A 14,251-nucleotide genomic window follows, 5' to 3' on the forward strand; every position below is an offset into this window, starting at 1 on the left:
GTATTTTGTGGTCTGGCCACTTTCAGGGCTTTAATTCTTCGTCTGACTCTCATAATTTAAACCTTAATAAACAGGATAAGGCAGAGAAGGAGTCCCGCTTAAACTACAACAAAAACCGCCGTCCATTTTAAATCCGCTGCCAAGCCAATAGGAACAGAGACAAACATAACCGTCAGCCGCGCCAACAGTGGGTGTTTGGTTGACACTGCGATAGACCAATGAAATTGGTGGATTTGCCGTTATGGGCGGACGCTATTTGCAATTTGAACGTGTGCAGCCTATCAGAAGGAGACTTTGAAGGCGGAGTCGTGCAGGCATTTAATCAAGGACCGTAGAGCTGTGGAAGAGAATCGCGGATTGTTTTTCCTCAGAGTAGCAGTGGATTAACCTTAATATTTGTATCTATAGGTAAGTTTTGGCTGTTTTTAGAGCACAAAGCGCTTGATTCTGAGTGTTTCAGTAATGCGTTCGACTGCTTGATATAGTTTTATTCTCGAAGTTTTATTTTTTTAAAATCAGTTTTAGTGTAATATATACATATTTTAAATATATAGCTTAGTTTCAGATTAATTACCGTCAGTTTCGGAGTCTATAGATATTAGTTTTGATTCAGTGCAACTCGTAGTACAGTGCTGTTCCCCTGTCAAAATTAGAGCTTAAAAGCTTAGTGTTATTTTGGTCTAAAACAAAGTAAAAGTTAAGCTAAATACAATTTTGTGTGTATTACTGTTATTGTATTCTGGTCATGTTGTTTTAAACTAATTCTAGTCGTAAAAATAAAACTATTCCCCTCAGAAACTGTATCTTCGTGTTAGTTTAGGCGGGAAACAAGATGGAGGGGCGCTTATTGTTCTCTATGTGACCCAAGCAGGAACCTGATCGGATTATATCGGCTGCTTTTGCTCAGGGCGCAGTTTAATTCATTTATTTCGTGTTTCCTTACAGCGTTTTAAGCACATACTACTTCGACCATGGGTAAAGATCCGAATAAGCCGCGAGGAAAAACATCGGCCTACGCATATTTTGTGCAAACCTGCCGCGAAGAGCACAAGAAGAAGCACCCGGGGACCTCGGTCAACTTCGCAGAGTTCTCCAAGAAGTGTGCTGAGAGATGGAAGGTGAGTTTCGATGTCTTTTTCAGCTAAAATGGCGCGGTTGTTTCCCTCAGTTGCTTTGGAGGATTTTGGTGATTTGAGTTTGTTTCTAGTTCGAGTTCGTGCCACATTTAAGTGACGTATTCTCGAACCGGAGCCTATCACAAGTTTTGGTTCCACCTTAAATGGCGCAGTTGTTAACACACGATTTCAACTTATCTATGGGGCTTATGTTGGCTTTTTGTTCGAATTTTCTGTTCCACCTTAAATGCAGTTGCAGTTCCCATCTTCGCGTGTGACATTTTGTCAGTTAATTTTCCGTTCCACCTTAATTACCGTAGAAGGTGCTCTCTGGCATATGGCGCTGTCTCAAGTACAAGGCAGAAGTTGACTTCTTGTTCTAACTTTCCATTTCCACCTTAAATGTCGCAATAAAGTTCTGGCGCCTGAACTTAAACCTCTCTGATCCACCTTAAATAGCGCAGCAGTTTAATTCCATTAACTCGTTCTATAAAAGTTTGCCTGTTTTTTTTTTAGATTTAAAGTGAAATTTCGAAATGGTGGGTTTTTTTAAACGTAAGTTGTTACGATAAATTTGTTCGTAAGTAAGCTTTTTGTACGTGTATTTGTTTTTAAATGTTGATTTTAAGGTGTAATTCTATGGGACGGTTTAATTATTATCATAAAAAAAATAGAATCAGGAAATTGTGGTTCTTTCACTTTTATCTCCAAGGATGGCCGTGTTTTCATTTCCTTCCTTAAGATTAATCTTACAGTTCGAGTCGGTTCATCCAAGTCATATGAACCGATTCACTTGTCCAACTGAAGTGAACTTCCCGGCACTACTTTATGAAACATGTTTTTTTTTGCTGTTTGTTTTCATTTTTTTTTCTCTACTCCAGGGTCTATCACGGGGTTGGTTGTAAAACGGGGGCAGGGGCAGAATGTGCCTACGTCACCTGGGGGTGGGGCTTAGTAGGCGTGTAGTGGATGGAGGCAAACTAGCATTGAAGCAAATGGAGGGTGTGTCTAAATCAGTGTTTTTTTTTGTTTGTTTTTTTTCAGACCATGTCTCCCAAAGAGAAAACCAAGTTTGACGAAATGGCCAAAACTGACAAGGTTCGTTATGACCGTGAGATGAAAACCTATGTCCCTCCCAAAGGTGCAAAGAAAGGGAAGAAGAAGGACCCAAATGCCCCCAAGAGGCCACCGTAAGTACATTTGACCTTCTACACTTGTTCTAGGATATAGTCTGCTCAATTTAACGAATTATGCTGCTCACATTAAAAATGCTTCCTTTGCAGATCAGCCTTCTTTGTTTTCTGCTCTGACCATCGCCCAAAGGTGAAGGGCGAAAACCCAGGCATCTCCATCGGTGACATCGCAAAGAAACTGGGCGACCTGTGGTCTAAACTGACCCCCAAAGAGAAATCCCCGTACGAGCAGAAGGCGCTGAAGCTGAAGGAGAAATACGAGAAGGTAATCATCAACACGGCTCATTTGTGTCAGACCTCCATTACTTCACCTTTTAGATTTAAAACTAACGGCTGCCCTCTGTTTTTAAGGATGTCGCCGCATACCGCGCCAAGGGAGCGAAGGCAGAAGGTGCGAAGAAGGGTGGCCCCGGCCGGCCAACGGGCAAGAAGGTAGAAGCCATGGATGACGACGACGACGATGAGGAAGAGGACGAAGACGAGGAGGAGGAGGACGAAGAGGATGATGACGACGATGAGTAAATTTTTCAGGAAACTTGAGCAGAATTGTTTGCAGAACAATGTGAAAATGCGTTTTATTGTTTTTTTTTAGCTTTTGAATATTTTCAAAACATGTACAGGAATGTGTATAGATGAAATACATATTGAGGTCATGTACTGTTTTGTAAATTTATCAGCTGTTGTTGTTTCTGAGCACTGCTTTCTTTTGTTTGATAGCTGTGGTTTCCCCTCCATACCCAACAAATTGTTTCCACTGCCATTGTAAGGAGAAATAAGGAACGATGTTATGTAGTTATTTCTCAAGAATTTTTTTTTTTTTAGACTTGGAGCTTTAAATTTGTGTAGACACAATTTTTATAATAAAACTTTGTATATTATGATTACATTTGCTTGTTTCTGTTTACACTAAAGCTTAGCGTTTACTTCTGAAAACGATTCAGACGAATGCCAATTGGTTGAATGGCCAAGGGTTGAACAGGTGTCTATCCTCCAAGAACTCCATATACCTTTTCTACAGCAGTTACCAGAATCACTCCTCACTAGCCTGAATGAACATGTCCTCAGTGCTGTTTTTGTTTACGGAAAAATGAGATAACATCTTTATTTCTCAAAAGTTCTATCAGTTACTTCAGCTATCGTTTTAAACTGAAAGCATTCGTGACCAATCTCGAAGCCATTAAATACAGGGAAAAGCTCAGTAAACGTGAATGAGGTTACAGTGAGGCAATGCAATAGTTCTCCACATGTGACTTGTAGGTTAGCTACATTAGCATGTGTACTCTCCACTTATTGATGCTTTATTCTGATTTGAAGGTGGGAGCTCAAAGGTTTGTCTAGGGACTAAGGGCTAACGAAATTGAAATATATTTCAATGTGTTTTTACGTTTTTAAGAATGCAATCCAAATTATCCAACCAAATATTTTTTAAAATGGTTAAATTACATTTCAAGGTTTTCTTTGGGTGATGTCCAAGACACAAGTTCTCAAACACTGATCCACATGCGTATTGTGTGTGTGGGGTGTTCTAGAACCGGAGAACATGTGGCCTTCATGCCATAAACCGTTTGTCGTTTTGTTTTGGCACCTGCTGTGAATATTATTCAGAAACAGTTCATGTAGGAACTTTATAAAAGTGAGTCATGAGATTAATCACTAAGTAACCAAAGGAAGTGCTTTAAAATGATTCATCGTTTGACCTAGATTTATCAATTTTTGTTTTAAATTTTTGGATTACACCCACGTTTTACAAACAACACCAACCTGCAGCTGTGAACTGGTAGAAAGCCTCCGTTTATTTTCTTGAGAAAACAGCGCCGATAACAGATATTTACACCTTCATGAGGGGACTCACTGTATCCCAAAAGATTAATTTAGAAATGATCATATTTACATTGTACAAAAAAATAGCACACTGCAGTTTCTTTCCCCCCCACAAGACACCATTGCTTTTCTTCATTATTTGGCCATTGACGGTCGGTCCTCGTCCAGTGATTCTCATTAGATATAAATCATCGGATTTCACATACAGAATAAACATTCCCAAAACCAAGCAGACATCAATGCAATAGAAAAAAATAAATATATGCCCTTTTTTCACAACCTTTTCCTGTCTGTCACCCTTTTCCCCAAAGTTTATGGAAAAATGCAAATCTCGGATTCATATTTTCACCGTTCCAAAGAGACCTAGACATTAGAGCTGCCAGTCCTTCTCAAACATGATGAATGTCCATTGTCACGTTAAAAAAAAAAGTGGTAAACAATCCATATGTGTCTTGAAAGTAAAGAAGACTAAAAGCTTTAGAACAGAGCAGCGATGAGTAAAAACAGTGGTATTAGAAATTCTTCCTATAACGCTGCAGGCAGAAAGACCCTCAAGCGAAAGCCCGAAGCGAAGCCCGTAGCAGCATGACGATCGGGAGGAGGACACTTGTAAACACTCTGTGATGGAGGGAAAAAAAAAAAAGTAAAAAATGCTGAGCTCATGATAAGAACCCACAGTCATTACCGGAGGCTGAGAATGCACAAGTTCTCCGTCGCTCGTATTTACACTGTTAACACCGGCTTTCTGTAAACACAGGAGAAAGTCTTTTCAAGCATTTTTCTTGTCCTTCAAACGCACGTCATTCGTCCTGGATTCAGACGGCCATGATGTTGTTCATTTCCCATTTCTGAGTGCTCTTGCTGTTGTCACAGTCAGAGATGAAAACCTTGTGCAATACGTCGGAGCGGTCTAAACATTTCCCAGTGGGTACGTGTGTGAACCGGTGTAGATCCTGTAAGAGGGGGAAAAAAAATAAAATGGTGTTTTTCTCTACTTTCCACCGTCTGAGGCACAGCTGCAGATCAGTTACAGAAACATAAATGATGTATAAAACCACGTAAGAGCGAATATTTCGGCTGAATGATTGTCTCTGACCTTAAAGTACTTCCACTCAGTGTTTTCGTTCATATTGCAGTGTGTGATGATGACAGCGGAGCCGTCCGGGCCCTTGGTCAGACACTGGTCGTACTGCATCAGCTGGTTCGCTTCGTTTATTCTGAACAGCTGTAACACACACAAACATCAGTCAAACACAGACTCGTCTTTCAATAAGCCACAAGTGTTTACAGGGTGGGCCATTTATATGGATACACCTTAATAAAATGGGAATGGTTGGTGATATTAACTTCCTGTTTGTGGCACATTAGTATATGGGAGAGGGGGGAAACTTTTCAAGATGGGTGGTGACCATGGCGGCCATTTTGAAGTCAGCCATTTTGGATCCAACTTTTGTTTTTTCAATGGGAAGAGGGTCATGTGACACATCAAACTTATTGGGAATTTCACAAGAAAAACAATGGTGTGCTTGGTTTTAACCAAGAAACTACGGATACTGGAAACCTGTGCTAGCATTTCTCCTGCGGTGTTGCTATCAGTGTGTGAAGAGTGGGAGAAGAGGGTTGCATTGACAATCCAACACAATGGGCAGCACTTTGAACACATTTTATAAGTGGTCAGAAACTTGTAAATAACTCATGAAAGAATAAAGTTACGTTAAAACCAAGCACACCATTGTTTTTCTTGTGAAATTCCCAATGAGTTTGATGTGTCACATGACCCTCTTCCCATTGAAAAAACAAAATGGCAGACTTCAAAATGGCCGCCATTGTCACCACCCATCTTGAAAAGTCTTCCCCCCTCCCATATACTAATGTGCCACAAACAGGAAGTTAATATCGCCAACCATTCCCATTTTATTAAGGTGTATTTATATAAATGGCCCACCCTGTACTATAACAATGGAGCTGGTTTAACTCTTACAGCCCTAATATCAGAAAACCAACTGACCGTTCAGGACCAAATCTGTTGATTACTTGCTTCTCCAACAAAAAAACAACAACCGTACCTCTGTCCAGACGTAATCTAATCTCACGGAAGTGATAAAACTACAGCTGTAAGTTGGAGTGAAGATGTACAAATCAAACCCTCCTAACCTGATTCCCTCCCATCCTGTGGCACGGACCAATCTCCACATTGCCACCATTAGTGTGGCCCATACTGTCTATACAGTAGCTGCTCTCGAGCCCTCGGATCTGTAAGAGGACAGAGAGAAGGACAACATGAGCATAAAAACTGCAAATTCTATAAATTTATCTTTGAAAAATAGAACGGGGTGATAATACGTGGCTTTAATGTTAAGATCTGAGTGAAATGTGAAAGCTCTGCACCTCTCCCCACTCCACGTTTTTAGGCGGCAGTGGGTAGTGGATGGGGATGTCGTAAGCGATCTCCTCCATGAACCATTTGAAGCTCTTGCAGCGATGCTCTTCTCTGAACTTCTTCAGAGGGCTGATGTCTCCATAGGCCAGAGTGAGGGTTTCAGGGCGGCTGGCGTAGAAATAGTCCTTATACTCGTCCCACCACACCTCCACCACACGGACGTAGTTCTGCGCACACGGACAATATTAATGTTCACGGAGGTGCTTTTCTGGGACCCAACCGGCAATTAAACCGACACATTTGGTGACTGACCTTCAGTGTAGGTGAAGAGCCCACATGCGCTGGAGGAGGATTTCCCTGCCAACCAGACAGACGGTAGATATGTCCCACACGAGAGCAGGGAACAAACAGCAGCTGCCCTCCGCACTGCCAGATCTACATAGCGCAGGAACAAACAGATAACACAGTCATTATCTAACAATAATTATTCTCAGAGGGGCGGCACGGTGGCGCAGCAGGTTAGTGTCGCAGTCACACAGCTCCAGGGGCCTGGAGGTTGTGGGTTCGATTCCCGCTCCTGTGTGACTGTCTGTGAGTGACTGTCTGTGAGGAGTGTGGTGTGTTCTCCCTGTGTCTGCGTGGGTTTCCTCCAGGTGACTGTCTGTGAGGAGTGTAGTGTGTTCTCTCTGTGTCTGTGTGGGTTTCCTCCGGGTGACTGTCTGTGAGGAGTGTAGTGTGTTCTCCCTGTGTCTGCGTGGGTTTCCTCCGGGTGTCTGTCTGTGAGGAGTGTGGTGTGTTCTCCCTGTGTCTGCGTGGGTTTCCTCCGGGTGTCTGTCTATGAGGAGTGTGGTGTGTTCTCCCTGTGACAGACACAGGGAGAACACAATGGGAAAACACGACTATGTATAATTTAACAAAAACACAAACCCTTACCTTATACGAGATCTCAAAATTCTCTCCTCCCCAAATCTGTAGGCCTGGGTCATAGAGGCCAAGCTCGAAGAAGTATTCTCTCTCTATCGCAAACAGCCCGCCGGCCATTGCAGGAGATCTTACACACAAAGACACACAAACTCAGTCAAACCTTGGACACTGTAAACATCCCAGTGCTGTGCTCCCTGACCTCGCATTCACTCAACACTGTCCTTGGGGAACCTGGGAGTGTCAGTGGGCTTTTTAACACCCCCTGAGACCTCTGACTAGCACAGATTCAGGTGTCTGTGAGTGGACAGACCCAGGAGCCCCGAGGATCAGGTTGGGAACATCTGCTCTACAGGAGACTCAGGCCAGTTTCCTGGACACACATTAAAGGAATACTTCAGCCTTTTTCAACAGAGAGGTCTATCTGCCAAATCTCCAGCATGTGGTTATTTCCCTGTACAGTGCACCTTAAATACATTAGGTTTAAATGTTATTTATCTGTGCAATAAGAGAGTGTTTGCTCTTTTCCAGTGAGTGCGATATTGTGTGTGAATGTGTAGGTTTAACCCTTTCCAATCTCTCCTCGTGACAGTGCACTATTGTTTATGGTTATGATCAAATCCCTAGCTTTAGCGGCTAATAACTATTTCATGTTAAATCCATATGATCAAGGAGAACAAACCCTTGACTCTGTTTTAGAATTGCTAAAACCAATCACCATGCTTATTGAGAAGATACATTATTATAAATAATAATAATAATAATTATATTGGGTGCACAGTACTGTACATAAAAATAACAGACAACCCTCTGATTCAAAGCTTTCTAACAAGAATAAAAATGGTCACGTCGATGGTCAACAGCCCTTATGTTTAAATTATAAACAAGTTGATTTAAAGGGATTTCATTTCTATGTTAAAGACTAAGCAGCAGCTCTATGAAAGTGTCAAATAAATAAATACAGTGGAGTTTGAGTTCCTAACCTGTGTTTATTGAGAGTCAGAAAACGCGTTATTTCTTACTAATTGAAGGAATAAGGTTTAAAAGACCGTTGGAAAAACTGAGAAATGTCTTTAAAGGCTAAGCACCACTTAATGGAGCTCCATGAATATTCCACATTATTGTAGTTACTGACAGATAAAAGTATGAATTAAAATGAAAATAGCAGCTTAATTTACTTTAAAACTGACAATTTTATTAAATTGACGGAAAAACCCGAGCTCGCTACGGAAATTCTCGAACGCGACCGTGACGTCACTGGTGGACAACAGCTGAACAACGCAGCGGTAAAACACCGTTATGACTGACTGTTATGACAGTATCTAGCTAAATAACCAACATTATTCATGACAGTAGCCTAGCAATAAGCTAAACTCAAATGTAGAGGTACCGTTATTCTTGTAAATGTGATCGAAGTCGAACTCGAATTCATCCGACACTATAAACCTCACCACGGTAAAGTTAGTTTTCTTTTCGATATTCGGTTTTCCGGCGTCAATAACTTTTCAAAATAAGGTTATATCTGACACAGGGTTAGATATTCTGAATGGTACGGACACAGAGAACAATGCACACTGTTTTTATGGACGCTCCGGTGCATTTGATATATGCTCCTTTTCCCTTCAAGAGCTAAAAAAAACAGACCGCTTTTGACATCGCAACAAAGTGCATTCGTTTCTAGACTCTGTCTACAGCAATGCACACCATCGTCTTTCAGTCTAATTTGCTTAAATACGATTAAATACGTACTTTCCTGTCGCCGCTAAGAACAGACGACAATCTTCAATAGCTTCGTTTTCACTGTGTTTATAAACATCAGATTGGCCGTGTTAGATACTTGGAGTGATGGGGAAGAATGCACACCAAATGTGTTTTCATTCTGACCTCTCATTAACAGCTGAGCAACGGTCTTTTAAACCTTATTCCTTCAATTAGTAAGAAATAACATGTTTTCTGACTCTCAATAAACACAAGGTAGGAACTCAAACTCCACTGGATTTATTTGTTTGACTCTTTCATAGAGCTGGGGCTTAGCCTTTATATCAGATGCGCCATTAGACCATTCTAATTGTATCTGTACTGAAAGGATTAGGTCTAGGTCTGGTCCTAAACTGTGTCCAAGAAACTTGCTCTTCATTGTTTTAGGACAAAAAGCAAAGGGATTTAACACAAAGTGCACACTGTAGTTTTGTCCAATTCCATACTCCACGGGGCTGCTTCTCAAAAGACAGTCACATCTGATATTTAACATTAAATTAAGTGCATGTAGCCTGGAGGAGGCTGTATGTAAACAAAGGGGAGTGTACAAAGGAATGATTTAGAAGTCGCCCCCATGAGTTCGCTCTAATCACACACTGGACTCAGAGCCTGTGTAACACTGCAAAAGCAAGGCCCTTCAATAGCACGCTTAAAGCAACAAACATGAAGAGCAAACAACGCTACACACACACACACACACACACACACTGAAGGATTCATGTCAGACAGATTAATAACGTACACTCTGTCCAAAAGTCTGTAGACACCCGTATAACATACAGTATCTTACACCATCTCCATAGAAAAGCGTGGAGAAGTCACACAAGCTCAATTTTCAGAGCGCCCTGACCTCACTAATGCTTTTCCACAGAAACTAGCTGCGGTTACTGGAGTCAAAAGAGGGAGGAGCTACCTATTAATTCACTTCATTAAAGAAGAAACAGGTGTCCACAGACCTTTGTCCATAAACTGCACACAGCACGAGCTGCTGTTAACTGAAGCCGACTGTAAGCGTCGTGATTGTGATTATGAAGAATGTAGATGATTACATCATTGGGAAGACAAACTCTTCTGTGATTATGCCTCAGAAAATGAGCTGATTGTTAAAAGATTATGGTGCTGTTAAGCGATGTGTTGTGTTTCATTCACTGTGCCAGAGATCAGCTCGTCATTTTAACACTCACTTTATCAGTATTTTTAAAGAAATCAGTGCAAAAGCAGAATGTACAATGTACAATGCACAAGCCCACCACCAAACACAGACGTTTAAAGCCCTTCACAGGGTCGAAGAGCTGCAAATCAGTGTGGAATCAGGTTTGGAATTTACCGATAGGGCTCAGTTTTAGTTAATCTCAGCTGCTTCTCCTTGCTATTGAGCGGCACGCGCTTCCAGAGCATGCTCCAGTCCCATGCTCCTCTGGCAAAGCCATCCTCGTCCCCACCGCCCTGGGGCTCTATGGTGTAAGTCTGGCCATTGATGGAGTCAATGAGAGGCACCGTGCACACCGTTCTAAAGCCAGCAATGAAGAATGGAGTGGGACGAATAGGGGGTGGGAGGGACACATGCAAAACCGCACACACACACACGGGTACAAACACGGACACCACGGCACGACAGGGGCACATCCACACACGTTCATTTCCATGGGGTGGAGGGGGAGACATACCAACAGAAAAGAGACAAAGGGAGGGGGGAGAGAAGGAGAGAGAGAGAGAGAGAGAGAGGGGGAGAGAGAGGAGGGAGGTGGTTTAATGATCATGCTCTGGGTGATCAGTCAGTGTTTACCGATAGGGCTCAGTCTTATGCTTTCTCTTAGCCTTCTCCCTGCTGCTCAGAGGCACCCTCTTCCACAGCAGGCTCCAGTCCCAGGCTCCTCTCGCCAGGCCGTCCTCGTCCCCGCCCTGCTGCGGCTCTATCGTATAATCATTCCCGTCTATGTAATCTATCAAAGGCACCGTGCAAACCGTTCTGCAAATGTTAACCACACAAGACAACAGCAAACGTCACAGTGCTGAACAACAGGAAACATTCAACCGGAGCCTGGGGCACGGCTCTCGTTCTCTCTCTGAAATTAAACGTCGTCATGTTTTGGTAGGGAGACCAACCTTTGTGGCGCGCTCTTGAACGCGACCTGCTTTGATATTCAAACACACAAATCCGAGTTAATGTCAAACAAGAAAGTTACAGTAAGTTAACGTATGCAAATAGCTACGATATCTGGGTATGATCACAACGTACTGACATGTAGAAAGCATTACAAAACATACCCTGCGTCAACATTCATTACACAAATCCAAGTTAATGTCAAACAAGAAAATTGCATTCAGACAACGTGCAAAATAAACAAAGATCTGGATCATATCTGAACACATTAGAATGCAGCCTGCATTGATTGTGAATAAACAAATCCAGTTAATGTGATACATGAGTAAGACAGTCAACGTACTCGAGTAACAACCAGCAACATGTAAACAGAATGTATTAAATTAGCCTGCGCTAGCTCTAGCGTGTTCGATAGCATCAGGGGCTAAAGATCGTACCGGTCTTTAGATATGGGGGCCACCAGCGGGGCGTACCAGTTTATTCCTACTTCACAGTGAGCGTCCAGGTAGATCAACACCTGAGGAGAGAGAGAGAGAGAGAGAGAGACACTTACACACAAACATACGTACATCATTTGTACGAACACAGGCTATTTGAGGTTGTCTTTAACTACTAGTCATTTTTTCAACATTCTGACTTAATTCCACAGAAATACTGAGCACTACTGGAGTTAGTTTCATGTCTCATACTTAAATAGATAGAATCAACTTTATTTAAACTGCTTACTACATGAACAAGGCAAGGAATGCAATGAAATAGTGACCGCCCCTGCATTTCTTCACCTCACACAGAAGCACACAGCACACACCTGTCCCAGAGTTGCTTTCCGGGCCCCAATGCTCCTGGCCTGGATCAGTCCTTCTCTCTTCTCGTTGCGGAACAGTTTGACGAGCCCATTCCACTGCTTTATGTACTCCTCTAGTCTCTCTTTTAAGTGAGCTAGAAAAAGAATAAGAGCGGGATTAAGCATGTATTTACCTCATAAACAAGTCTCCATCTGCGAGTACCCAGCAAATCTCGGTCTAGATAAGGGCTGATTAAACATTGATTAACATGCTGCACTGTGTTTCTGGTACAGAGTAAAGTCAGTGTGAGAACACGAATCCAAAGAGAGTTAAATGCTTGTAACATGAATTCTACAGGACATTAGCATTGAGCGTATTTATAAGGTTTAACATCAACCGTTCTCTTTAAAACAGGATATATATATGGGGACAAATATATAGAAAGTAACTGCATTTTAACTCTTAATTTCCTCATCGTTTCCTGGAAAAATGCTCCAGTGCTTGCACACAGCACTGGCTCTGTAAACGGGGCAAAAAGCCTGTCTCTCAGTCCAAAACTGATCAGAGATTTTTCTGTGTGTGTCGCTGGATGAGAAAGGGCATCTGGAGGCATCTGGATTGTGGACAGACCTCAGGACTTTTAAAGGTACGAAAAGAGATGAGGATGTTGCTCTATTTCTGCTCCATGTGGGTAATACTGAGTTATTTTTGCTGTTACAGATTACTGAAGGTGGAGCTGACTCCAAATTTGGGTGACCACTAACTGCCTGCAAGTCAAAACAAACTGAAACTGCTACGAAACGAAACAGTTCGAGTTACAAATGAGTTTCTGTGGTACTTCAAACAGTGAATAACAACTTACAGCCAAACGAATCTCCAACCTTATACAAACTACACTCAGGTGCTTACTTGAACGTACGTTAAAAAAAATTCTGAATGAACACAAATAGCAGAGGAACTTGTTTTGCTGTGAGACGTCAGAAAAACTGCAATCATTCATTCATTGTCTGTAACCCTTATCCAGTTCAGGGTCGCGGTGGGTCCGGAGCCTCTCCAGAATCACTGGGTGCAAGGAGGGAATACACCCTGGAGGGGGCGCCGGTCCTTCACAGGGCGACACACACTCATACATTCACTCACACACTCACACCTACGGACACTTTTGAGTCTCCAATCCACCTACCAACGTGTGTTTTTGGACTGTGGGAGGAAACCGGAGCAGAAAGAGTGTATCCAGTCAGGACAGTGGTACTGACAACAGATGATGAAGCAGCCCATTTTCATAAACATCTTATAAACAAACATATACAATACCTTTATTGCTGAAGTCGTCGATCATGACGATCTCTGCCAAGTACCTGCGAGGTGTTCTCTTGATGACACTATGCACAGTTCTCATTAGCGTGGACCAGCCCTCGTTATGGAACACGATGATCACACTGGAGGTCAGCAAGTTCTCATCATAGTGCCAGTACTTACACCTGAACACAGGACACATACAAAGCAGATGTTAGGGGGACTACAAATCAATGACCTATATTCAGGTACGTTCACAGCAATATCCATTCATTCATTGTCTGCAAGCGCTTATCAAGTTCAGGGTCGCGGTGGGTCCGGAGCCTACCCGGAATCACTGGGTGCAAAGCAGGAACACGCCCTGGAGCGGGCGACCATCACAGGACGCCACACTCCTCACAGACAGTCACCCGGAGAAAACCCACGCAGACACAGGCAGAACACACCACACTCCTCACAGACAGTCACCCAGAGGAAACCCACGCAGACACAGAGAGAACACACCACACTCCTCACAGACAGTCACTCGGAGGAAACCCATGCAGACACAGCGAGAACACACCACACTCCTCACAGACAGTCACCCAGAGGAAACCCACGCAGACACAGAGAGAACACACCACACTCCTCACAGACAGTCACCCGGAGGAAACCCACGCAGACACAGGGAGAACACACCACACTCCTCACAGACAGTCACCCAGAGGAAACCCACGCAGACACAGAGAGAACACACCACACTCCTCACAGACAGTCACCCGGAGGAAACCCACGCAGACACAGCGAGAACACACCACACTCCTCACAGACAGTCACTCGGAGGAAACCCACGCAGACACAGCGAGAACACACCACACTCCTCACAGACAGTCACCCGG

At 43.0% G+C, this 14,251-nt stretch overlaps 2 protein-coding genes across 3 annotated transcripts in view; one reads left to right on the forward strand and one right to left on the reverse strand.

Moving 5' to 3' along the window:
- The first annotated feature begins 258 nt into the window (after positions 1 to 258).
- On the forward strand, positions 259 to 3,194 carry hmgb2a (high mobility group box 2a). Its single transcript, XM_066679378.1, has 5 exons — positions 259 to 408; positions 946 to 1,118; positions 2,160 to 2,305; positions 2,399 to 2,573; positions 2,660 to 3,194. The coding sequence occupies exons 2-5, from the start codon at positions 972 to 974 to the stop codon at positions 2,828 to 2,830; spliced, it is 639 nt and encodes a 212-aa protein (XP_066535475.1). The 5' UTR covers positions 259 to 408; positions 946 to 971; the 3' UTR covers positions 2,831 to 3,194.
- Positions 3,195 to 4,087: 893 nt separating this feature from the next.
- galnt7 (UDP-N-acetyl-alpha-D-galactosamine: polypeptide N-acetylgalactosaminyltransferase 7) overlaps positions 4,088 to 14,251 on the reverse strand; it is a 28,072-nt gene continuing 17,908 nt past the window's right edge. Inside the window, exons 3-12 of one of the 2 annotated variants that reach the window (XM_066679883.1) lie at positions 13,392 to 13,558; positions 12,101 to 12,231; positions 11,730 to 11,809; positions 10,975 to 11,157; positions 7,443 to 7,560; positions 6,822 to 6,944; positions 6,518 to 6,736; positions 6,284 to 6,382; positions 5,226 to 5,354; positions 4,088 to 5,082 (exon numbers count right to left, since the gene is read on the reverse strand). In XM_066679883.1, the coding sequence (XP_066535980.1) occupies positions 4,945 to 5,082; positions 5,226 to 5,354; positions 6,284 to 6,382; positions 6,518 to 6,736; positions 6,822 to 6,944; positions 7,443 to 7,560; positions 10,975 to 11,157; positions 11,730 to 11,809; positions 12,101 to 12,231; positions 13,392 to 13,558 (1,387 nt within the window). In that variant the 3' untranslated portion in view covers positions 4,088 to 4,944. Of the gene's footprint in view, positions 5,083 to 5,225; positions 5,355 to 6,283; positions 6,383 to 6,517; positions 6,737 to 6,821; positions 6,945 to 7,442; positions 7,561 to 10,515; positions 10,699 to 10,974; positions 11,158 to 11,729; positions 11,810 to 12,100; positions 12,232 to 13,391; positions 13,559 to 14,251 lie in introns of both variants that reach the window. The other variant, XM_066679882.1, reaches the window with a different exon arrangement.

The sequence above is a fragment of the Hoplias malabaricus genome, chromosome 8, assembly GCF_029633855.1.
Source record: "Hoplias malabaricus isolate fHopMal1 chromosome 8, fHopMal1.hap1, whole genome shotgun sequence".
In the NCBI taxonomy this organism is placed as follows: domain Eukaryota; kingdom Metazoa; phylum Chordata; class Actinopteri; order Characiformes; family Erythrinidae; genus Hoplias; species Hoplias malabaricus.

Bases quoted from the DNA above. Each gene is read 5' to 3' on its own strand.
- hmgb2a (XM_066679378.1), top strand. From the start codon at position 972: ATGGGTAAAGATCCGAATAAGCCGCGAGGAAAAACATCGGCCTACGCA. The intron at 1,119-2,159 runs GTGAGTTTCGAT...GTTTTTTTTCAG, and splicing joins AGTGTGCTGAGAGATGGAAG to ACCATGTCTCCCAAAGAGAA. The intron at 2,574-2,659 runs GTAATCATCAAC...TCTGTTTTTAAG, and splicing joins TGAAGGAGAAATACGAGAAG to GATGTCGCCGCATACCGCGC.